Source organism: Littorina saxatilis, linkage group LG3 (genome assembly GCF_037325665.1).
Source record: "Littorina saxatilis isolate snail1 linkage group LG3, US_GU_Lsax_2.0, whole genome shotgun sequence".
NCBI lineage: Eukaryota > Metazoa > Mollusca > Gastropoda > Littorinimorpha > Littorinidae > Littorina > Littorina saxatilis.
Window position 1 is genome coordinate 13,021,675 of NC_090247.1, and position 26,323 is coordinate 13,047,997.

Sequence of the window (26,323 nt, forward strand, 5' to 3'; positions counted from 1 at the left end):
TATTTGTGATTTTATAACGATGTTGAACGATGATTTGGGTGGATGTGCCACCTTAAACCAATTCTGGCTGAAAATAATGAGTTCAATAAAAGGTTGCGTGAGGTTGACAATTCAATTGTACCAACAGCTGTTAGCTTTTCTCCAACAACTGACACCATCCTATAAGAAGACGTGTGGTTTGCGGAGGGTCAAATCAACGACAGCCTTAGAGATGAAGACAATGTCAACCTTCCCTCTACCGACACTACTCCTGCTTCTTCTCATTCTGGGCCAGTTTCCCACTGCAGTGACTGGCGATGTAAATGTTACTGAGGCAGGTGTCTACATCATCACCATGATTTGTGATCCTGATACTGATTCTCAAGCCAGATCCATTCTTCGGATAAACGACCAGGACACAATCTTCATAGCTTACGGCTCCGAGAACGTGAGAGCAGGACTGAGTGTAGCCCTTCCTTTCAATGTTCGAGACACTATCGGGCTGCGGTTGGAGGGCGACCAAAAAAGAACCAACTTTTCGCTCGGCGTGGCGCTTGCCAGCACCTCCAAGGTAAGTTTATGATTCATTTGACGTCAGTAATTGGAGATTTGGATTCCACAGCAGGGATGTCAGTAAAAGCTGGCAATCTGACATTAGGATTCCAAAGCATATTGTTTTAGGGGGTAACAGATGAAATACAGTAGACCGAGATGGGTATCATTTTCTAGGCTCAATTAAAACTACCTCGCTTGAAATCGCTGAACAAGTTTTTCACCTTAGGCACACATAGAGTCATCATCCCAGAACCTTTTCACCAAACTTTCATGCAAATCTGACACTTTTAGCCATTTTTTTTTATGGTAAGTCGTGGCTCGGAAATCACAATTTTTTGTGTGCTCCATAACGCAGTCTCACACAGTGTGCGGTCTGAGTATCTTCCTGGGTCGATTCTATGAAAACAACATAACTATGGAACTTTTGTGTGTTGAAAACCTCAGGATAGTCAGCTTTTTGACAGCATGATTTTGAATTCAACGCCATATTGCCAGGAGTCTGGATTCTAAATACTGTAAAAACACTTTACAGCCCTCGTACTTCCACACAAAAAAGGAAGGTCAAAATACTGAAAGGAACATCCTCAACCGCTTTGACCTGTTTCCTCTTGAAACACTCTAAACTGTGCCCCCAAAAAATGTAATCAGTAAGCCAAATTGTTCACACAGGATATGCATTATAAGGACTGACTGCCCCTTTAGCACTCCACATATCTGTCTGTATTCTCTCCCCTGCAGCTGAGTTATTTTCTATGGTGGGCTTTGAACCTGACACTGCCCACATGAAAACACCTCTAACTTCCATTTGAACATCACCATTGATGTGCAGACTTTGTGCATGTGGTTACAAAAACATTGAAGATCATGCAGTCTTTTTGTATGCTTTGTGGTTTGGTCTGAGTACGTTAGTTAACTATAAAATAAATAAACACATATCATGTCGATCTGCTTTAAACCGTACAACCAGAGACTGCCTTTGTGACTGCTGTAATGTTAAACAAGTCCTTGCGAAACACGTGCTGACCTAAATCACAGAAGCATGGGTGAAACCTATGAAAATCAAATTGACTGAAATTTTTTTGAGGCAGGGATCCAGGGGCCGCCTAGGCCCTGGCGGGGTACGGGGCAGGGCCCCGTTAGGGGGTCCAGGGGGGCAACGCCCCCCGGCCGAAAACAAATTTTTGCATTAAACATTGTGATTTTGAGGCCTTTCCTGGCAAAAAAATACACTTTTTGTCACTATCATGCAGGTCAAAAAAATACCTTCAGATTCTAATGATATGGTAAAAAGGGTAAACAAAATCAAAACAATTCACAGAAGTAATCATTTTTCTTTTGTATCTTTTCACACTTGCATCTTCCAACACAACGACACAATTGATAACAATTAACATTGACAACAGCCAATTACTAAATGAAATAGAAACTGAACAACCGAACAACTGAAATAAAAGTTCGAAATATTTAATCATAAGAAGCAAACATTGCCAGACAGGCATTGAAATAAATGATGAAACAGAATGTCACACATGCAAACAGCATGATGTAGCACTGCACAAAGTAGCAACTAAGCAGTAGCATCTCTTATAGTGCAAAGTTCTCAAGGAAAAGCACTTGAGTTTCAAGCACCAAACTTATCACACACAGTTTTAGTTTCATGAACTCCAACCAGTCCCATCGCCGTTTGTTGGCTAGACCAGCATCAATAAGATCTGTCCATGCGTTTTCCGTCAAAACCGGTATCTTTGTCGCAGAAATCGTGTCACCACTTCGTAATGCCTGCCAAAACGCGAGAACTTTTTTTTTTATTGTGATGCAGAGCGAATCCGAAAGCGAAGAAACCTCACCTACGGGGTTTACCGCATAGCAGTTCGAAAACGCGTTCCGCTTAAAAATTTAAAAAAAAATAAAAAATTGCGGATTGACGGAATTTCCGTCAGACTTATTTTTAGATTGACGGATTTCAGTCAATTGACGGGCTACTTTCACCCATGCAGAAGCAGGCAGAGAGCACAGTCGATGGGCCTTCGTCCTTTCAATGTTTTGTACTGCTCTTGTTCAGCCAGTCCTCCGTTTCTTAGACGCTATATAGATTTGGCGAGTGTGGCGAGGAAGTAGCGTTTCTTAGGCAATTCTCACCGCGAGGAAATCTAATTTAGCGAGATGAACTGAACTGTACTGAACGTTATTTTACAAGGAAGCATAAACACACACACACACACACACACACACACACACACACACACACCCACACACACACACACACACACACACACACAAATGTGAACGCGAAACAACAATTACGAAAAACAGGTCTTCTAACATCAAAACCCAAGCAGACTGCACTGGCACGCTTTTTATCGCTATGAGTGACGTGCCAGTTAAGTCTGCTGCGCTGAACTTGGTTTTGATGTTGGAAGACCTGTTTTTCGTAATTGTTGTTTCGCGTTCACATTTCCATACCACCCATGCAAGCGCGTTGGTAGACACTCGGTTTGACATGAACAGCATTCTTTACTTGCTCGTTTGAAATGTCAGGCACAATAGTCTGCTTAAGAAATAACACCTTCCTCATGATGTATACCTGATACACTTAATCCTATGGTGCACAAAAGGCAGTTGACCAGTACAAGTCGTAAGATGAACGTTTCGTAAGGCCCGAGTCAAAAGTAGAAGACGCAGGAGTGACTGTTTTCTTCTCAGTATGATTTACATTACGCTGTGCAACACACAATGCACACTTAGATTCTTTTCTTTCAAGTGACCAGAGATCTGTGACAAGTAGATCGACCACATTTTTCGTAAGAAACAGGAAGAAAATAAATCACCTTCTGACAGATGTAGGTTGGAACTCAATGACCCAAAATTCGACGAGCCAGGCATCAAAATATCTACTTTTCACTCACTTTTTGACAATTGGATGTCGGACTCAGTAAATCATAGTTGGATCCCTCCACCTTACGTGTACATCGGTTCCTAACCTTTGCCTATTAGTTGAACTTTTCTGGCCTAAAACATTCAAATTCATTGCCAGAATGTTGATAGAGAAAGATGTCTGAAAGCTGGTAATCTTAAACTTTAGTGTGTTAAATTCATAGCTCAGAATCCAGTGGCATTCTTTACCTATTTTTGATACAAGTCCCTGTAATCAAGCCAAAGAACATTGTCGTGAAATTAATTGACGGATTGAGCTCCAAACTTAAGCATAATTAATTATTTTGGTTGTTTGATCGACGAAAAAACCCACAAAATTAGCGTACGTTGTCAACCAAGGGGCATCATTTACACGCTAGAGTTATCTCCCCTGTCCGCCGGTAGTTATTTTTTCCGAAATGTAGCGAAATGTAGCGAAAAGTAGCGAAATGTAGCGAAATGTAGCGAAAAGTAGCAAAATGTAGCGAAAAGTAGCGAAATGGAACATGATAAAAACGAACTTTTCGAACATTTGGAGCTCCAACAATTTTCGTAGTTATCGATTCAGACTTTATCAAGTTGTAATACTGAACACTTGACTTTCATGCCCAGGTAAGTGATAAGGCTTAAATCCAAAGTGTAAAATATGGAGTTGACACATTGAAATCACAGAGAGAGACTGAGAGACTGATACTGTTTATTGTGTGGTTCAAAAGGATGGAAGTTGATTAGTCGTATATATATACGATATAATTATATCATATGTGACTCTGCATAAGACCATACAAGTATGGCTTACAACTTGTCCCTATCACCGTTCCAATATATAGTAATAATTGATCAGAGTACATAATACATGCAGAGAGAGAGAGACAGAGAGAGAGAAAGAGACAGAGAGACAGAGAGAGAGACAGAGACAGAGACAGAGAAAGAGAGAGACAGAGAAAGACAGAGAGAGACACAGACAGAGAGAGCGAAAGAGACAGAGAGACACAGACAGAGAGAGAGAAAGAGACAGAGAGAGAGATTTAAACTCAGATTTAGAAGCACATTTTTTATTGACAAATCCAAAAATCACAAAAGATAAGGATCATGATCCAAGAAATTACTGTGTGCTTGTTGTTTTGGCACATTGTTTTCGTTTAACTTGACCTGGCTTCTTGCCTTTATGTGTTGGTGCACGGGATGTTCTGCATCCGTCTGTGCTCCTGACTACTTGTTCGTCTGTCAGTACCAATGCAGACATGAACTTTTTGAAACGCTTGCTCCTTTTGCCCTGATCTTCAAACAACCAAATGTCCCGCGAGACAACAAATCTGTCAAACTGTGGCGTCAAAGAAAACTCCCTAACATTTATGAACGACCTTTTTACTTCGCGGTATTGTTGGCGAACAACCGCATGCAGTTTATTCACCAACTCAACAAGTTTGAGAGACTTCCAGCTAACAGCCTGTTTGAGCACATGGTTGATGCTCTCGCAGTTGTTGTTTGTCCAGCGAACGTTTGCCAAGAGTAGGTTTTTCATTCCTGTGTATGCAGCAGCATTCTGCAAAAGCAGTGGTGTCATTTTGTCCACATACTTCTGAACACCCGAGTCTGAGGGAGAAACCATGCATAAACTGTCTTCAGGTTCGACCTGGTCATCAGCCGACGCCAGGATTCCATTGCGCCCGAAAATCAAATTTTCGAAGTGCTGCCTTTGTGACTTCGGCAACCCACTTTGTCTTTCAATGACGCAGAGAAGTTTTTTCTGCAGGTGAAGCGAACAACACATAAGCAGAGATCCCCATTGCTTTTCTCCTCGCAGTTTCCTCATCACTGCCAAGAACAGGTAACTTTTTACAATCTGCTAAAAGGCCTGCCAGATGCTGGAAAAAGACACTGAATGTGGCAGTGTCACTATTCCCGTGTAAAAACAAAGGCCCGCAAAATAGAGGATGGTCTCCCGTCTTGCGGTTCATTAATGCCAGGTTTTTGTACACAAGAACAGTGACGTGGACGCTCCCGAGATTAAAAGTTTTGTCCACACCCAAAACTGTCGCTTGTGCAGAGCAGGGTGGACAACAGAAGCGTCGTAGATCACTGATTTGTTCTTCTGTGTACAAAACTATGCACGGCACTTTGCCACGTTGGCGAACAACCAGTTTAATGAAAGGTAACACATGTTGTAGTTCTTCGACACCAGCTACTTGGTCAGAGAAATTGTCGTTGTGTGCATGGGGTTGATTTTCTTTTCTCATCCTAGCCTTCGCGTTATATATGCAGCGTTTATTTCTCGGTCCTTCAAAGACCTCCGTGTCACTTTCAGAATTGCCTGCATACACTTCAGATGGTCGTTTGCTCAACTTGAAGATCAGTCTTTATTTTATGCATCTGTTTGGGGTGAATTCTAACGTAAGGGCCTTTGTACTCATGGACAGCTATTGTTGGTACATTACCTGACAGCCATGATACCCGCTTCTTGTATGTCTTGTGTTTTACGTAGTATCTGTGTAGTGTGACTACTGTTTCTGGTCAGTGCTGGTTGGGGTATCAATCAATATGAAGCTTATATAGCGCGTATTCCGTGGGTACAGTTCTAAGCGCTTGTCGAAGAGTTGTCAACACAGGACTAACAAAGAAACTAACATCTTCAGACGGACACGAACCCTATCACACACTAGCAAACCCTGGTAAACAAACAACTGTTTAACAACAATGTACACATCAATAGCTAGGTCCAAACAAAATAATATTAAGCACAAAGAAAACACCTCTCACAGAGCACAGCACAAGAATGTCTTTTGGGGCACAGCACATCACGTCGAGCATGAAAGTCGCAGCCAGCTACGGGAAGAACTGAGTCTTCAACCTACTCTTGAACGCGTCAAGAGAGGGGCTCTGGCGAAGCTCAAGCGGCAGGGAGTTCCAGACGGAGGGTCCCGCGGAGGGAAATGCACGCTGACCAGCAGATGCGAGTTTCGAGCGAGGGATGTGGAGGCGGAGAGGGTCAGCAGCAGAACGAAGGGGACGGTCGGAGGGCTGGGTGTACAGGTCCAGGGAGGATTGAAGGTACTCGGGAGCAGAGTCGTTGAGACACTTGTAGACCAGAGTGGACAGTTTGTAGGAGATTCGGGTGTTGACAGGGAGCCAGTGCAAGGAGCGAAGTAGGGGGGTGATGTGGTCTCGCTTCGTCTTCCTCAACGTCAGCCTGGCAGCGGCGTTCTGGACTCGTTGTAGGCCATGAATGGATGAGGCGGGGTACAAGGGGGATATACTCTCTCTTCTTCTGCACTGTCTTTTCACGACAATACATGTCATTTTTGAAGCTCACGTGCTTTAAAGTACCATCAGTTTGCACACAAACACTTTTGCTGGTTGGGCCATTACCCCAAGCACCTCTGTCATCGACAAATTGAGAAGGTTTGTTTTGGGCCCTCCTGGTCACATTCTCTGCATTATCAACAATGAAGAAGACATTTTCTTTCGGACCAGGCGGGACGTTTTCAACTCTGTCTGACATTGCCGTGTTCTGGAGTACATGAATCAACTTTGCAATTTCAAGAAATTTGCCATTTGGCAAAACATTCATGTGATTGGGCATTACCGTGTTTTCATGGAAATCATCATCATCATCATCATCATCATCATCATCATCATCATCATCATCATCATCATCATCATCATCATCATCATCCTTTAGCACAACATTCATGGAATTGGGCATTACATTGTTTTCATGGAAATCATCATCATCATCATCATCATCATCATCATCATCATCCTCCTTTGGCACAACATTCATGGATTACAACTTGATAATCTGAATCGATAACTACGAAAATTGTTGGAGCTCCAAATGTTCCAAAAGTTCGTTTTTATCATGTTTCATTTCGCTACATTTCGCTACTTTTCGCTACATTTCGCTACTTTTCGCTACTTTTTGCTACATTTCGCTACATTTCGGAAAAAATCACTACCCCTGTCCGCTCATATGGATAATTCCTTTTTTGGCGCATGTAAACGAAATGCATTCGTACAGTTCTTCGGAGTTCATTCCGTGACTTCAAAGGGATCTAGAACCTGCACTTGTAATCATAACAAGTAATTTTACAGAATTCTTTCTTTCTTTCTTTCTTTATTTCGTGTTTAACGTCGTTTTCAACCATTCAAGGTTATATCGCGACGAATTTTACAGAATACAGAATACAGAATTCTGTATTCTGTAAAATGACTTGTTATGATTACAAGTGCAGGTTCTACAAATTTGGAGACTGAGGGTTAATTCACGCCTATGAATTATGAGTTTTGAATTTAACACACTGAAGTTAAAGATTACCTTATAATAAGCTTCTCAGACTCATCTTCCATTGTGAGTTCAACTTTAATTCTCTCCATAAACTTCGTAAAAGTCGATCAAACACGACCGAAATCTATCAAACGAAGATAGAGAGCCTCGTTTTGAAACCGGATAAGCAAGTCAAGGTTGTATGCAAATGAACATACCGGCGGGAAATTCAAACACATTAATGTTGGCGATTTCTATCGCCGCTGGCTGCAGGAGAGAGGTGATGACAGGCGACAACGAGCACCATTGGCGTGCTAAAGGTTCATTCTTATAAACCAAGCTACATCTGTTACAGAAATACTTCACAACAGCGCACAGTGATGGGTATGTCAACCAAGGCAATATAAGTCTCTCCCAGTACATCAAAGACCCAACGGTTCACAGTGCGTTCAACAACCAAGGCATCACAGAGTCCGGATCCTGGAGCAAATATAACATGAAGATACTTTCGTTTGCTGTTCCAAGAACCGGTGTCTACTGGGTGATGGTCAGACCAGACCCTCTGGGTGATCAGTGGGCATGGGTTCTCATGGAGGGGATGTTCTATGTTTACCTGGGAAAAAGCGTGCCTCTCTCCACTTCTGGGGCTCTTTACCTGACCACTTCTGAGAAGGTGTGTGTGTGCATGTGTTTGTGTGCGTGTGTGTTATTATGGGTGGGTTTTTTTTGGTGGGTTTTTTTTTCGGGGGGGGGGGGGGGGGGGGGGGGGGCCAGTGGGAAATTTGTGTCTGAGTGTGTGTGTGGATTTTTGGGGGGATATTTTGAGTGTGTGTGTGTGTGTGCACATGTGCGTTTGTGAATGCGTGTATGTGTGTGCACATGTGCGTTTGTGCATGTGGCTTGCATGCGTGCGTATGTGGGTGCATGTGTACTGGCGTGTCTGCGCAAGAATTAAGCTACTTGTTTAAGGAATGACTTCAGGTTCTTTTTGAAGAAATATATATTTTAAGGGCCGACTTGAAAGAAGAAAGGGTTTCTGGACGATAGACAGACTGGAAAATCTGTTGTTGAAGGAACGGGCGGGTTCCTCTTTGTCTTTCTGTGTCTCAACACTCATGTGTTTCTTACAGATCAGCATGAAAATCTATTCAACACAAAAGGAAATGGAAGGGACAACAATGCTGTCCTTTGTCTATCTGGAAGGCAACACGCCACTGCAGCTCAGCGGCACCCATATGGCCTGCACTCTGGAAGTTCAAGAAAACGCCAAAAAATACGGCTATGACGAGAACATCGTCTTCGACGGCAAACTTATCCTCCTTGACGAAGGCAACATGTACGCTAAATCCAGTGCGGAGTTCAACATCAGGGTAACCGGTTCCTACATCCTGTCCCTTCGTGGCGACCCGTCCTCCGGGCAGCACTTGAAGCTCCAGGTGTTCTGCAACCATCAAGTGGCTTTCACCTCCTTTTCTCAGCACGGGGTCAGTAGCGGACAAGCGGGGGTGTTCAACTTCAAGAAAGGCGACAAGTTGTATGTCCGCGCGCGCTATGTCCGCGATGTGGGTGTACACACCATGATATCCATTGCTCTTCTGTACACAGAAGAATACGATGGGTTAAAACCAGAACCATCTAACTGGATTTCCACCATTTTGAGAAATGGCCACTTGAAGATTTCAACCCCTCATAAAAAATAGTAAACACAGGATTGTAGCCCTCATATTTTACACACTTGACTTAGAGGAAACACTGGTCATGCACACTAGTAATCAATTTAATTGAACAACTTTTTCATAAGCAAAAAAGGTATAATTTGTTCTGCTTCCAGAATACACTCCTGCTCTTTTCTCAGTTCTGGAGCTAGAAAAGCCCAGTGCACCATAGCTGCTTCTGACTTCCACACAGACCCCACTGTGGCCTGTGCTACAGCAGTCAGAAGCAGCCTCCTCACACATAGCATGTTCTGCTTCCAAGCAAAGCTTATACTGTACATTAGTTCAAATCGTTTTTCAAAGTTTATTACCGTCATAAACAAACAAATGTCAAGTCACTTGCAAAAATATCATCAAGGACTCATGTATTCATTCATTGTGTGGCCTAATGAACGCAACACGCATAAATAAAAATTAAATTGCCGGTACTTTTCATAGCGAAAAAAAAACACATAACAAAAACAACACACACACAAAACTCTCTCTGAAATCATTATACTTTTTTTTTATTGTGTTTTTCAAGAAATCCCAACGGTAATCTTATGTTGTATCAGCTCATATCGTTTTGCGTTACGCACAAAACTACACACCCAATAACACTAACAACAAACCAAACGAACAAAGCAGCAAACAAGCAAACAAACAAACAAATAAACACAAGGCTGAAGGCGCATTTTAACCACACAATGCAAATGGTAACAAAATCACGAGCTTTAGATCCTGACTGCATGCTACTCTGTTCATTATCAAGAAAACAATTTGGCATTCTTACCTTTTGTTGTACTTTCCTCTTCACAAAAATGTTGTGCACAAAGGTCGAAATAAATAATACACATTTTGCACTTTTAACAGTCGACCTCCTGTACTGCTTTTGTCTTTGCCGTTTGACCAGTTATTCCTGTGTAACATTCATCTCCGAGTGTCTTCGCTTTTCGAACACACCTTTTCTCGTAGTCCCGGGTTGCAGAGTCTTTAAGTTCGGCTGAACTTCTTCTCATGAGGTGTCACATAGGATGCTTCCTTCATCGATGACAGAATTTTCTTTGTTGGGGTTCCATAAACAGATGGAAGAGATGCTGTGGTAGTTTCACCTAAAGGAGCAGTGTCTGACATATATACTACAAGCTGATGTGAATACACCTACAGGGTAACAGAAACTGTGGAAGCACACACAGGAGAAAGATGTACAGGAGTTGGGTAGCTTGATTCATTTTTGAGGGGTGGAATCACAATCAGCAAGTATTGGAGTTGATGCATGACTCGAACAGGAGGATAACCCCCATTCACCATGTTCTCAAAAGGATCTTCGATTGAAGAAACAGCACAATCGTCATATTTTGGGGTAGATTTTGCCAATGGAGACGCATCAAAGTCATCAGGTTTCACTTTTAGCATTGGCAGAAAGGAGATTATGCAACCGTAATCCGTGAATCCGAAGGACAGTTTCCTGAAATGCATGGTGCTTCTTACTTGCCTGGACGGCCTGATGATTCATCTCCTTTCAAACAGCGTCTGCAAAAGACATGGATACTATGAATGTTATCTCCTTTGAACAGGCAATTACTACATGTACTTCTATTTTAAAAGTATTAACCGATAATAAAAAAAAAAGGTAATTGCCTCCGTATTATCGCTTCTGCGTTAAAACTTTGGATAGTTTTCGTGTTTCTATTCACACAAACAAATGAAACATTAGTACTTGATTACACTCTGACCACTAATGCTCATCAGTTTGACATTGTGATAACCTCTGAATAACAAAATATATTAGAGTCAATTAAACTGACAAAATCCATCAACCAAATCATTCATCTATCCATCTTTACAAGCATACACAAATACTGTAAACACTCACTTACATTTTTTTAATTTTTTAACAAACACTAAAGAGCTGCATGGATACACTACAACATTAAGGCATGAGCACATGCACACACCGTCACACACAAACACACACTGACACAAACAAACACATACGCGCGCAAGAACATTCACGCTGAAACAAACACATTTACCTGCCTGTGTTTTACAATTAGGAAAACAAAACACAAAAAGCTAGGAATCAGTTTGCAGATACAGGATTTAGACTGAATCAGAAGGTTAATCCCCTATATTTAAAAAAGGAATCTGAATTTCAGCTTTTATGGTCTGTTCAAATGGGGAAAAACATAATACTTGAAGATACTCACTTGAATCTGTGTCCTGACTCGAGCAACAGCCAAATTGACTGTGCAGCAGATGTAAAAATGGCAGAGAGCTGTTCTCTGTTCCAGTGTTTTCAGAAAGTGGACCATCCTTTTGTCAGTTTAGCACACCCCCCCCCCACCCCACCCCACCCCCTTGCACCCACTTTACCACCAACCCCCCTCCCCGGCCCCAACCCCCTTATTACCACCCTCCTCCCTCAATATCAAGGGACTGCATCTTTTCCAATTCATTCTTCATTCACTCTTTATCACAGGAAAGTTAATTGTGTTTCAACCCTGTACATCCGGAGTCAGGAATTCGGATACTGACACTTGACAGGTGTCACTGACCTGTTTTAGTTCCCACAGTCTATCAAATTCCTTTTTCTGTCAACAGCAGACTCTACTACTGCTAGTTACACTATTCTGTGTGCTGGAGGAAATCCTACACCACACAGAAAGGGTCAAGACCAGATACCACTATCGCTAATGTGCGCTTATCTGGCTGCGCTGTGAACAGGAAAAATGACTGTGACACAGCAAGCAGAAGAGGTCAGGTGACGATGGCTGCATCTGGCTCGCTGTGAAACACTCCCCTTTCCCCACAGGCCTCAGTAGCAGAACAGACTAAACTGAACTTAGCACGTTCTGCTTCCAACCTGGATGGAGTTAGAGGGTTCTGCTTCCAAGATGAGCAGGAGAAATGCTTGGAGCCAGAACAAATTATGACTTATAAATACGCAATTATGCAAGATTTTCAAGAATCCTTTACAGAAAGTGAGAATCATGTTACCATAAGTCAAATAACTATAAAGTTGCAAAACAGGTTATTTTGAGGTAATTGGTTCTGGTTTTAGCCCATCGAATAGAAAGAGAACTGTGTGTTCTCTTCTGGCCAAGTTGTTGCTTTGTCTTGTGATTTTGTCTTGTGTAGGCGATGATGTTCACAGATGAGTAAAAGCAATACATTTGAATTTCCTTGTGTTTGTCAGTTTGACTCTGTTTCTCCTCCAATCTCTGTCTCTGTCTGTCTCTCTCTTTCTCTCTCTCTCTCTCTCTCTCTCTCTCTCTCTCTCTCTCTCTCTCTCTCTCTCTCTCTCTCTCTCTCTCTCTCTCTCTCTCTCCATCTCTTGCTCTCACTCTCTCTCTCACTCACTCTTTCTCCCCATGTCTTTCTTTCTCTCCATCTCTCCCCCTTTCTATCTTTCCTTCCCTCAGTCTCACTGACCTCATTGTTTAAAGGCACACTCCTTCTCATGAAAACATGAGTTTGGCTCACCATCTCAGATCTTGGGGCCAGGCTTTTACTTGTGATAAGACCAATGGCTCACCATCTCAGATCTTGGGGCCAGGCTTTTACTTGTGATAAGACCAATGGCTCACCATCTCACATCTTGGGGCCAGGCTTTTACTTGTGATAAGACCAATGGCTCACCATCTCAGATCTTGGGGCCAGGCTTTTACTTGTGATAAGACCAATGGCTCACCATCTCACATCTTGGGGCCAGGCTTTTACTTGTGATAAGACCAATGGCTCACCATCTCACATCTTGGGGCCAGGCTTTTACTTGTGATAAGACCAATGGCTCACCATCTCACATCTTGGGGCCAGGCTTTTACTTGTGATAAGACCAATGGCTCACCATCTCAGATCTTGGGGCCAGGCTTTTACTTGTGATAAGACCAATGGCTCACCATCTCACATCTTGGGGCCAGGCTTTTACTTGTGATAAGACCAATGGCTCACCATCTCAGATCTTGGGGCCAGGCTTTTACTTTTGATAAGACCAATGGCTCACCATCTCACATCTTGGGGCCAGGCATTTACTTGTGATAAGACCAATGGCTCACCATCTCACATCTTGGGGCCAGGCTTTTACTTGTGATAAGACCAATGGCTCACCATCTCACATCTTGGGGCCAGGCTTTTACTTGTGATCAGACCAATGGCTCACCATCTCAGATCTTGGGGCCAGGCTTTTACTTGTGATAAGACCAATCCTCCACTTGGCCGCACGCCAAAAATGGGTGCATGCTCTCTGTGCAAAGTGCGATTTGTTTTTAATGAATTAATTTCTGAAAAAGCCACTGCCGTTCCATTTACAAGATTAATTCATCAAAACATACAGCGAGCATCTAGGCTGTTCATTTTTGGTATTTGACCAAGGGGAGGGAATATTGGTCTTTTCCCATGTTACAGCCTGTATATTTTATAAATCGATTTGATTCTAAACATGCTTATCATATATTGTAATTCAATCAAGTAGGCGTTTTAATGAAACAGATCCTGTGATTGGTCAGAATGCCCCAACTCATTAAAAATTACCGGTCATTAATTGTCGTTAACCACTCGCTAAAAAAGCCATTAACCTCCTGCTGGCGAGGCGCATTGATACAACCTCAACTAGTCTCGGTTAGCTCTGAGGGTCATTTTACAAGTAGGAAATATGAAAGCCAACGAAATACCGAGACCATAAGGTATGCGAAGTGATGACATCAAATACGTGACGTAAGTTGATGCATGAATTCTTCTGGACTACGTCAGTCAATTCCAAAGATCGCTTTTGTGATGAAAAGAATTTGTTTTAGAGTTTTCTGTCCAGAAACCCGTCAAAAATCAAGGGAAAATGTATGTGAAAGAAAACAAAACAGGAGCAGTGATAAGATAGGAATACAGAGACATATTTCTTGGGACTTGACCCTTGCAGGTAGGTGGACTGAAAGTAGTGTGTGAACAGAACAGAACCAATTCTGTCTGTTTACCATCGCATGAAAGCAGGAAAGAGATCGTCGTCAGATTGAATTACAATAACATTAACATGCTTCCATGTGTAATTATATCCAAAATTGTAAAATAAAACACTTTAAAAATAAGAAAAAGATTTGGTTAATAAGACGCCTTTCTAATCAAGGCGCAATTCTAATCAAATTAACAGTAACTGATAAAACAAGAAAACCAAATGCTTATTATACGGCTCCCCTTCACTATTGTCCTGTTTAACTCGCCACATTACAGTGTAAACATTTAGAAAACAACAACAAAATAATTTGCAAGATTGTGGCATGACTCTCTTTCGCAAGATACCGTACTGGTACCAGTGCAGCACAAGGCTGACAGAAAATGAAGAAGATTAGCTACTCACCGCTAGGGGACACAATCACCGGCTGTTGCGCTCGCTGGTCACCGTTGAGGCCAGGGAGGTTGAGGTTGATGACAATCACCGACCCCAGGCTGGTGCCAACCCACAGACATGGGCACGTCAGGTTGTCTAGAAAGCATCAAACAATTGTCACATTACTAGTTTCACTGACTACATTAGGTGTGGAATTTAACACTACACAATTGTCACATTAGTTATTTCACTGATTAGGTTCTATGTCTAATTTAACACTACGCAATTTTACACATGTGTATTTCACTGATTACGTTGTGTGTATACTTTAACACTTTGCAACTGTCACATTAGTATTTCACTGAAAAGGTTTGATTTAACTGTTCCTTCCCTTTAAATAAGAGCATAAAAATGCCATAATGATCATGAGATGCATTCTTAAAAATGGCTGAAACATATCCATTTTATGACTGACCTTTCTTACAATTCCCAGTGTTTAAAGATACTGAACTTGTCAAATCCAGGTGCACGGGGCCCCTGGGGCTTTTTAGTCATACCTCAGGCAGCTATCCGTTAGAAAAATTACCAAGTTTCATTGACTTGCACCCAAAGAGTCAAGAACTGCGATTTTTTTACGAATTAATTTCGTACTCGGACCCGGCTGGTCTTTACCTATTTTTGGATCTAAATTTAGATCAGGTAGATCACCACATCATGCACAAAAAGACACGTCACTAGCAAACTATGTCAGACGTCATCATGAGTTTGTGTAAAACAAAATGGAGGCCGGAATCACTCAGTTGAATCGAACTCCGACCAAACACCACGTAATAACTAGGTTAATTTATGCACTCGCGTGAACAAGAAACTGTCGAGCTTCACAGATGTCGTCGTTGGGTAGTTTTGGGTTTGTTTTACTACCATAGGAGGATTTTTGAACTGTAAATGCACTCAGCTGCAACAAAAACGCAAAACGAAGGCTGTGAGCTGCACTGTGCCTTTAAGTAATAAAAGTTCTTTTTACTCAACATCAGCCTCAATGTGCGCCTAACATGATTGCTCTGGTGTTCATCCAACCAAGCAACAAACCTACAATTCCAAAGCCAGTGCAAAACACACTTAGTTGTGCCACATTTCATAATACATTTTAATAATTCATTATGGCAATTTGTATTTTTTAAAAACCACAAAACTGTCTGATGCTTAATACTCATATGAGACCAGTAATTATAATTTTAATTCTCTTTATTTATATAGCGCCTTATCCGAAGTTCAAAGCGCTATATAAGCACAACAAAAAAAAAAAAAATACTTGAAGCATGAAAAGACAGACAGCTATGTCAATACCACTGCACCACGCCACATACCTGTTTTTCTGGTGTAGGAGTCAGCAAAGACAAGACACTGAATAGCCTCTTTGGTCACGTTGTCTAGACTCGAGATGCTGGAACTCCGTGACCGTGAAAATGAAGACCCGTCGTTCCGGTCTGTTGCACGTGAAGTAGGTTAGGTTAATTATTAACCACATAATACTTTTTTTTAAAGTTCATAGCATCCAACAAAATATTAGATCAACAAAACATTAGATCAACAAAACAATTAAATCCTCAAAAACAAGTTCAGAATAGGAAAAGTGACTGCTACTTCAGAACTGTTTTCATTTACTGCAAGTACCATAAGAACCAACTTGGCTTGTCAAAATAACATTCTGCTGGTATGATGTAGAACTCTCAGGTTAACTGGTCAATTAAAACGTAACCACATCTCTATTAAAAGTATAATCCTTAGTCAGCAAATATAGCTTTTAAACTTATCAAGAACTAATCATTGAACAGCAAAATGTTCGATAAAATCAAAGCTAGCGGCCATCTGCATAAACGAATTGTTAACGATCAAAGTGAGAAAAGCCGAGTGTATATATATAAAGGCTTCAAAGGAGAAGACAGTAAAGGTTTACAAAAGTCAGGTACCAATGAACTCAATTATAGATCATGGATTCAACATTAAACTTGATATTCTTTGTACTTTAATTAGTGTAAGGAGTTTGAATCTTAAGTGCTAAAAGTTCACACAAGACTGCCACAAGTTGAAAGCATCCATAGAAATTAAACTGAATTGAATAACAAAACATGACATATAAGGTTAATTTTCCAAAGGGTATTATGGGTAACTCCTGAATACGTCTCCGTGGAACAGTTATAAGTTTGCAAACGATCATAATGTAATCAACAGCTCCTTCAGACAGTCTGAACTAACTTTTTAAGGATCATTAATACTTTTACAAATTTAACGATCATTCTAAACAAACTAAAGTATCACGTAGACTTCGTGACAACGTAAGTATCAGTCAAAACACTACCTCATAAAGCGGCACAAAAAGCCGGCGCATTCTGTTGTGAACAGTGAGTGCCATATGTGACAATGTACAACACTTAAACTGCATCAACGATTAATAATTCTCACAAACACACGAACAAACAACAAAGTGATATCTGTTTACAAGCAACTGTTATAGACAATATGCATGAGAATCAGTTCATGCAATCTAAGCTGTAGACACTCAATGATCGACATCTACAGGTGTAATAACCTCCCCGTGTGACAATGAGCTGCAGGTTGTATCATCAAGCGGTGGTTTTGTCAGTTCCTCCAATATTTTTTAACTGGGACAGTTAAATCTGAACAGTTAAGTGATAAAACTGACTTAAATTGACTTCAGAAAGAAAGAGGGGACATAATGCAGCTCTCCATCCTTTGCTACCCTGGATACTGTCCCCTTGTGTGTGTATGCGCCTCCCACCGGACCTACCCGAGTCTCCCACTGCGTGCTGAACAGCTCTGGCGTTGATATTATTATATGAAGTCTTATATCGCGTGCGTATCTCCAGACTCGGACTAAAGGCGCAGGGATCTATTCATTCCAAGTGAGATGGAATTTTTTACACAATACATCACGCATTCACATCGACCAGCAGATCGCAGCCATTTCGGCGCATATCCTACTTTTCACGGCCTATTATTCCAAGTCACACGGGTATTTTGGTGGACATTTTTTTATCTATGCCTATACAATTTTGCCAGGAAAGACCCTTTTGTCAATCGTGGGATCTTTAACGTGCACACCCCAATGTAGTGTACACGAAGGGACCTCGGTTTTTCGTCTCATCCGAAAGACTAGCACTTGAACCCACCACCTAGGTTAGGAAAGGGGGGAGAAAATTGCTAACGCCCTGACCCAGGGTCAAACTCGCAACCTCTCGCTTCCGAGCGCAAGTGCGTTACCACTCGGCCACCCAGTCCCTCATGCATGATATCGGGCATGTGCATGAGACTTGGGTAGGATTTGTTTGTTTGTTTGCTTAACGCCCAGCCGACCACGAAGGGCCATATCAGGGCGGTGCTGCTTTGACATATAACGTGCGCCACACACAAGACAGAAGTCGCAGCACAGGCTTCATGTCTCACCCAGTCACATTATTCTGACACCGGACCAACCAGTCCTAGCACTAACCCCATAATGCCAGACGCCAGGCGGAGCAGCCACTAGATTGCCAATTTTAAAGTCTTAGGTATGACCCGGCCGGGGTTCGAACCCACGACCTCCCGATCACGGGGCGGACGCCTTACCACTAGGCCAACCGTGCCGGTTTACTTGGGTAGGAGGAATCGGAGACAAACAGCATGGGTGGGACTGACAAATGTCATGAATCCTGAAGAATGTTAAGGGGGGGTTTTAGGGGCCCCCAGACGCTGAAGGATTTGTATAATTAACAACCAAAACAAACGTCACCACAGACTTTTCGAATCCGGATTTCCGGCATATACCGGAAGAATCCCACCCATGAAACAGTCTCACACATCAGGGGACGTCATCCAGGGTAGCAAAACATCGATAGGAGCTGCATTGTGACCCTTCTTTCTCTCTAAAGGCAATTAATTAATTTTATTTCTACTGTTCAGCTGTAATACTGGTGCACAGCCGAAGCTAGGTGCAACCCATCTGTGTGAGAACCAACCACCCGGTCAGACTGGTTGAAATTGAGAGAATCGCATGTTTGTGATTCTAACCAATCCGACCCTGTGGCTGACTCCAAGTAAATGTGAAGTTAAAATATATTTTAAGTTAGAAAATTATCATCAGGCAGACTGGCATGGCGCATCTTTCTTCATAAATCAGGCCTCTTACATCATAATTATGTCAGTCCTGTCGGAATTACCCATATTGTGCAGTTTCAATTAATTCCCACTAACACCACACACTAAATAACAATACATGTACAAGACTATACCGCATGCATGCACAAACTGGGCCTTGTTCAAACACAGGAGCCAATCGCAACTTCTTTAAGCGATACGACTACTACAACTTCTATTGAATTGGATGAACGCCACATCTACTGAAGCTTCACATCGATGCAGCGCTTGTTCTTTTCTGCTTGCATTTTTCAACACTTAAAATAACTGCCACATGATTTGCCACTTCCTAACGCCATTCACTCACAAGAAATCGCTTGATTTTCAATGCCAGAAGCATTCATTTAATCATGTTTCAAAATTAAAGAAATCATAAGGCCTGTACTTTTCTCCTACATTTGAACTGAACAACTAAGTACTTTAATATCAATTCAAAAGTTCAGAAAATCCCTACAGTTTTTCAAACTTTGCTGACTGCAAGTCACTGACTCAAAAACAAATGTGTGGACTACTGGTAACTGTTTACAACTTCATGTAAATACATTGACGTACTCTGTCTAAACACTAAACAACCCTAACACAACTAACAAAAATAGCAGAAAATAGCCACTGAGCAAAAACAAACAGCAAGCCTGTCGATGGGAAACAAAATTAAAATCATTTGATAAAAAGAAACAGATTTCAAGATGTAATCAAGGAAAACAAAAGGAAATGGATGAAGCCACACTGTCTCTACACCTAAAGAACAAAAAGGAAAATATTAAATCAGTCCAGCCACCAAAAATGAAAGTGACAAACTGAAAGAAGAAATAATAAATCACAACAAGCACACATCGCATACCGGGGCAGTAGCAACCAAACTGAAGCACCAGTATGTAATGGGAAGAAATATTAAAAGAAATATTGAAATTAAGCAAACAAATGGTAGAACAGTTCAAATACAGAAATGGAACAAGGGACTGCAGTTGAGAGGAAACAGGACAAGATAACAATATTGTTATCTAGTTCAAATACAATCAAGGCTATGAACAAAACAAACAAGAAGGGCAAAGCCCATACGACTCACATGCTTGACCTAAACCTAGCAATGACATCATACACTAAGAACTGCTTTACACATTTTTCCTACCAAAATACATGTGACCTTGACCCAAGGTCAAGGTCATGCAACACAAAGCTGTTAATTCAAGACATAGGAAGTACAATGGTGCTTATTGGCTCTTTCTACCATGAGATATGGTCACTTTTAGTGGTTCACTACCTTATTTTGGTCACATTTCATAAGGGTCAAAGTGACCTTGACCTTGATCATATGTGACCAAATGTGTCTCATGATGAAAGCATAACATGTGCCCCACATAATTTTTAAGTTTGAAACAGTTATCTTCCATAGTTCAGGGTCAAGGTCACTTCAAAATATGTATACAATCCAACTTTGAAGAGCTCCTGTGACCTTGACCTTGAAGCAAGGTAAACCAAACTGGTATCAAAAGATGGGGCTTACTTTGCCCTATATATCATATATAGGTGAGGTATTCAATCTCAAAAACTTCAGAGAAAATGTGAAAAATGTGAAAAATAGCTGTTTTTTAGACAACATTTATGGCCCCTGCGACCTTGACCTTGAAGCAAGTTCAAGATGCTATGTATGTTTTTTGGGGCCTTGTCATCATACACCATCTTGCCAAATTTGGTACTGATAGACTGAATAGTGTCCAAGAAATATCCAACGTTAAAGTTTTCCGGCCGGCCGGCCGGCCGGCCGGCCGGCCGGACGACTCGGGTGAGTACATAGACTCACTTTTGCTTCGCATGTGAGTCAAAAATGAAACATTTACAGATCAAAAAAGCAATTTGAAACACTGTAATGATAAATGCGCAAAACAAAAACCAAGCCAGGAAAGTGACAAGAAAAGAAAAGAAATAAAAAGAGTGGATGATGAACGGTCGACATGAGACGATAAAACCAACGCCAATGGTACAACTAACACACAGTTCTATAAACAGCATAACCAGCCAACAATGATCAGTGTGAACGCACAAAGCAGATCATGCTAACATTGAAATATTTAGCACTTTCATAGCTGTGTCAAAAGAACACTCAGTGTGTGGCGAAGGTGCAGGAAATTAAAAAAAAATATTTAAAAGAAAAAACAGATGGAATTGGAAAGAATGAAAAAAACAAACACTCTTGACATCCAACGGATACAGGTCTCCGACAGTCTTTGAGAAACAGCCCAGCAATTAGCGATGTCATGTGCATTCTGCTGATCTCCCCATTACACACTCACATTCCCCCCCCCCCCCTACCCCCCCTCCCCCCCCCCCCCCTTCCTTGCTTACTCCCCTTTCCCTGCCCAGCTCAATACGCTTCTTCTTCTTCAGCGTTCCTAGGCTCAATAACCATCCTCTCTTGATGACCAGATTCTTCTATATATGCAACATCACATCACATTTCGCAAAAACAACATCTACATGCGCAGAATTTGATCATCTTCTGACAAATCTACAACCCCACCTTCTGTCTTTCTTTCTTCTTGAAATACAGCCAGTCTACAGATGCGCTTATGCCCTGTAACCCGTCCATGTGTCATGGATACTCTCCAAACAATTGGACGGACGGACGGACAGGCGGACACACACAGACAGACACACACACACACTCTGACCTTAAAAAAAAAGTAGGGAGCAATAGAATGCACACAACATGTTGCTATACAACATCATGGTGACATAACGATGACACCCATACAACGATTAACCAGAGCCCTTGGTCTCTGGCCAGTTGCCACAGATAGTTTATACAACGCCACCTAGAGTTTCACAATGATGGTACGCCACTTCCAGAGAAAAATAAATATATCCAGTACGCAAATTCGATTATGGAAACACAGAGAGAGGTTGAGGCACTGTATTAATGATTAGTGAGAGCGTACATTACATAAGAAAACTCTTTTTGGAGAAACATTTAACTGCCCAAACTCATGTGCCTATCAAATGCCACCCAACAGCCTTTCTGATGTCACTGCTGAAGAAGTCAAGACTGTTAATTTGTAACCATAACTCATAACTCATAACATTTTATTGATCCAACAAAGGAAATTAAATTAAACCAAAAGCTGCACCTTAATTTTTTTTCATAGTATCAGTGTTCAAAGATCTCCCTCTTTACCAATTAATTTTATGAGCAACATATCCATATGAAAAAGAGACTCAGTCAAAAGTAATCAGTTTAATATTTAATATTTATCTCTTAATCCATTTTAATTTTGAAACACTGGTAAATTTAAACCACAGAATTACTCATGGAAGGTTGGAATCACAGTGCTCAACCACTCTCTCACACCACGAATTTCACAAACAAAAACTGTTCTGAAAATAAAGGATCAACACCGATTGGACGGACGAATATTTAAAAAAATCCTGCACCTCCACCACTCCAGTCCTCCATGGAAGTGAGACTCTGAATCTTGTACATTTTTCGCGAGGTACCTTGCGACTTTGTCCGTTTCAGCTCAGGGTTTTTCTTTGGCCTGAGGCCTGAGGGACTCAACGCGTTTGTTGGGCTTGGACTCAAACACAGTCCGTTTATCTAGACAACAGAACCACGCAAGTGGAAAGAAAAACAGACAGAAAAAATGAAAATGCCAAAAAACTTATGATTGAGAAAAAAAAATCAGAAATAAAAAGTTTTAAAAAAAAAGGTATGTCAAAACAAAATGTTAACGAATGAAAATCTAGGTGTGAAAACTCCCAAGTGATGCACACACAAGTGTTTGCGCTGCTGCAACTGAAAGAAAAAGTCAAACATAACTGAAACAATCGCCATACGGGTCGTGTACACAAAAGCGCAGATAAAGTCCCATGCTGAAAAACTTTCTAGCCCCCCCCAAAAAAATAAAAATTCTACAGACAGAAATGAAAACAGACGAATGAAACAAACATTCAACAACAGGGAAGGGTATGTATGACTACGCTGTCACCCACACACAAGATAATGCCACACCACTGCTACAGTACTCACTACTTCAACAAAAATTTAAAAAGATAAATGAAATAAAAGTTTGATGCCATTGGGTGCTCGTTGCGAACATCGTCATCTTTTCTAGTCAAGTGCAACATTGTTTCAAAGCACAGCAACAAGAATCACCACAGTTAACATAAACCCTTGGAGTACTTTCACACACTCTGCCTTCAAAAATGTTCTTTCTTTTCCTTTTAAAAGCAGAACTGCTGAGCAGCATTACAGGTGCAGTCAAAATGCTTCACATGCTTGCGTGGTCATAATATCTTTAATTCGCAGCCGCATGCCAGAAAGACACAGTTGAAAAGCAGTGAGCGTCACATGTAATTCTGCGCAGCTTAGGAATTGTGTCATGCACAGGAGGAGCTCAACAGTTTTTATTTATTTTTATTTATTTATGACAGGGCTTTTCTTTCTGTTACAAATAAAATTGTACGCTATCCCCTACAGCTGAGCCTAACAACGCACAGAAAAGGCAAAAAAGTGACTCCGTTCTGGAAAAGAAAACCGCGGTTTAACATTTGCCTGACCAGAGAAGTGACGTTGTTCGTTAGCAAGCAATGGCATCGATATTTAGAGGGAAAAATCTCACGCTGATCAGACTGAAAATTTTTAGTGTGTTGAAGGCACTCACCCTGCAAGAGACAGAAGTAAGTTAAAATACAGAATGAACGGCAGAAAAAAGCGTGTGTTAACATCACACTTTCAGCGTCAGAACAGCAGACTAACTTACACCTGGCTGTTATTTAAGTCCAGTGTAAAACGCAGCTGACAGCAGATGAAATAATGTTTCCCAAATTTCTGAATTGGGAAAAGAAATTTGGTTCTTATCCCTCAACCATTTTGCCTTCTTTTCAGCGCAAAAAGGCAAACTCAAGGAAAATGATAGGACAAAAAAAATCCTACAAAAAAAATGGATAATAAATGTGTATTAGAACTGTAAAGAAAAAATAAGAAAATAAACAAGACAAGAGCTAACATATAAAATAAGAAACCTACCAAAAAAATGATATTCTAAAATCAAAGCCAGTAAGCTATTCTGCCCTTCTACGCTCCTCATTTAAGCAGTAGTCATCATGCGTAACTGAAATAATTCAGATCTAACAAGCATCCAAATAACATGTCAGTGTTAGAGAGAGAAACGAGTGTTAGAGTGAAAAAACAAGTGATAAATCCACACCTGTGCAACAGACTAAAGTGAATATTAGTGCTTCCAACAATCCAAAACACTGAGACAAAAACCAAACCAGGCAAAGCAAGAAGCAAGGGAAATGTATACACACGTCTAGGGTTAACGGGGGCAAGGCTTTAAACACGTCACATAAACTGTGAGAGATGAGTCAACAAGGCGTGTGTAAGTCTGGGCTCTGTCAAGGCGGTGCAACATGCGTTTTTAGCCGAGAAGCCATACCTACCAGCTCGCCGCGCGTTGCACATCTCTATGACGCTCACTTTGCGCACGCAGGGTTTCTTATGGGTGTCTTCCGTCAGATCAAGCACTTCCAGTTTCTTCTCTTTCATGCTTTTCGCTCGCTCTCTGGCCATCTTCACCTCGGGGTGTTCATCAATTTCTAACTTGGACTTCCCAGAGAAAGGAGCTTTCATTTTCACGCTTACGCGCCGGAAAAAGCTCTTGCTGTTCGGAGCGGGGCCTTCTGCGACTTCACTACTTCTCGAGTGTTCAATTTGCATAGCTTCCGCCATGGCTTTCTGAAACTCTTCCGGAGCGTCATCTAAAGCGCTAGCTTCTTCCGCAGTTTCAACTCCAGCAGAGTCGGTGGCCTCCCCTTGTATGGGTGCTTCACTCCCGTCACTCTTCTCCTTCTGCTTGCGGTGACCAGATCTTTTGCGAATGCGGGCAAAGACTGAGGTAGACTTTAAGCGGTGGTTTTGGTCCCTGTCTTTAACGTCCGGGTCGGAGATGGAACGCCTCAGCACTGGCGTCTCTTCGAGAGTTTTGGCATCGCCCGTCGGCCCTTTCTCCGACAGAGTCTTGCACAACGGGGTCTTGACTTGTAAACCCTCCAGGTTGACGCTACCAGTGCTGACACTTTTGTGAGAGGCGGCAGTGCTGTTGCTGACAGTCAACAGCAGAGGACTAGGGGGGCGCTCTGAGGCTACAGGTTTGGACACCACCACCAAGTTGTGTGCTGGCGGGTTGTTATTGCTATCCCCTATCACTACGGCTTCACTGTCCGCTACACTGTCTGGAATGATCACTGCTTCGTCCTCCTCCTCCTCCTTCTCCTTCTTTCTCTCCTCGAGCTCCTCTTGTTTCTTTTCCTCTGCCTTCTCCGCGGAAGACGGAACCTGCACCAGCGAACCAGTTTTTGTACTTGCAGGGTCTTTGTCAGTGGAGGGCTTTCTAGTCTCTTCAATGGACGAGAGCTGTTTGGCACGTTTGTGCTTGGGTCGAGGTGGAGGGACGGGGGAAGGGGGGGTCTTTGAGACGGAACTTTGAACACAGGGCAACTGAAAACATCCAGAAAGCAAAACACAAAACCACCATCAGCACAAAGCAGAGACAGGGAAAAGGGTCAAACTGAAAATGACAGCATAATGGAGTTACACCAACAAACTGAAGACAGAAGACACTGGATTCTCTATGCTTTGTCATTTATTTGTTTCTCGAAGGGGCTATTGAAGACCAGGGGACACTCATTTTTCTTGCATTAAATTTCAACAGGCAGGGAAAATGTGTTTTATGCAAAGTCTGAATTTTTTGTGTGCAATGCTATTTTGTTTGTTTGTTGTTATTAAATAATTTAAAAAAATTCTGTCAGGAGATTCCTAAACTACCAATTCAAACAAACCTTGTCTCCCATTACCTAAATCGGCTTTACTGAGTCACAGGCAGTGTTTGTTACAATGGACAATTCAAAATATAACTACTCAGAGTCCAAAGGGCTTTCATCAAGGGCAGGAGAGAAAACAGATGATGAAGTGGAGGAAGGGGAGATAATTTATCCTTTCTTAATTGTGTTTTTACAGTTGTTTCCCCCAGCTGCAGCTCTCTGGCAACTGATAAGTCTTACTCTGAAACAGCCTTTGGATAAAAAAATAAAAAATAAAAATAAAAACTTTTTTTTAGAAATCATCCCTCATTCTTTCTTGAGAGTGGGGGTGGTAAGAGGGAAGAATCAAAGGCTACCATCTTTAATGTATTCTGTTCCAATGCCATCTTTAATGTATTCTGTTCCAATGCCATCTTTAAGGTATTCTGTTCCAATGCCATCTTTTAAGCTATAAGATTAACCTGATTTATTCTTCTTGTGAAAGAACCCCCCCCCCCCCCTTGCACCCCACCCAACCCCCCTGGAACATAACTTGTATGCCCAGGCTTTGTCAAATGAAAAACAAAGAAAACCCCATATGTT

The 26,323-nt window shown here is 41.7% G+C and overlaps 2 protein-coding genes and 1 long non-coding RNA gene across 3 annotated transcripts in view; 1 reads left to right on the top strand and 2 right to left on the bottom strand.

Moving 5' to 3' along the window:
- LOC138961656 (syntaxin-binding protein 5-like) overlaps positions 1-26,323 on the bottom strand; it is a 96,744-nt gene that overhangs the window by 10,120 nt on the left and 60,301 nt on the right. Inside the window, exons 20-22 of the mRNA XM_070333327.1 lie at positions 24,362-25,418; positions 16,096-16,215; positions 14,759-14,884 (exon numbers count right to left, since the gene is read on the bottom strand). Of these exons, the coding sequence (XP_070189428.1) occupies positions 14,759-14,884; positions 16,096-16,215; positions 24,362-25,418 (1,303 nt within the window). The remainder of the gene's footprint in view (positions 1-14,758; positions 14,885-16,095; positions 16,216-24,361; positions 25,419-26,323) is intronic.
- LOC138961657 (uncharacterized) lies at positions 185-9,429 on the top strand. The gene is made up of 3 exons (XM_070333328.1): positions 185-550; positions 8,070-8,387; positions 8,845-9,429. The coding sequence occupies exons 1-3, from the start codon at positions 212-214 to the stop codon at positions 9,412-9,414; spliced, it is 1,227 nt and encodes a 408-aa protein (XP_070189429.1). The 5' UTR covers positions 185-211; the 3' UTR covers positions 9,415-9,429.
- LOC138961658 (uncharacterized) lies at positions 9,965-11,744 on the bottom strand. The gene is made up of 2 exons (XR_011454265.1): positions 11,619-11,744; positions 9,965-10,941 (listed from the first exon to the last, which is right to left on the bottom strand). It is a non-coding gene; the product is annotated as an uncharacterized lncRNA (long non-coding RNA).

Coding starts and splice junctions, on each gene's coding strand:
- LOC138961657 (XM_070333328.1), top strand. CDS start 212: ATGAAGACAATGTCAACCTTCCCTCTACCGACACTACTCCTGCTTCTT. Junction 551..8,069: donor CGCTTGCCAGCACCTCCAAG/GTAAGTTTATGA, acceptor CATCTGTTACAG/AAATACTTCACAACAGCGCA. Junction 8,388..8,844: donor ACCTGACCACTTCTGAGAAG/GTGTGTGTGTGC, acceptor TGTTTCTTACAG/ATCAGCATGAAAATCTATTC.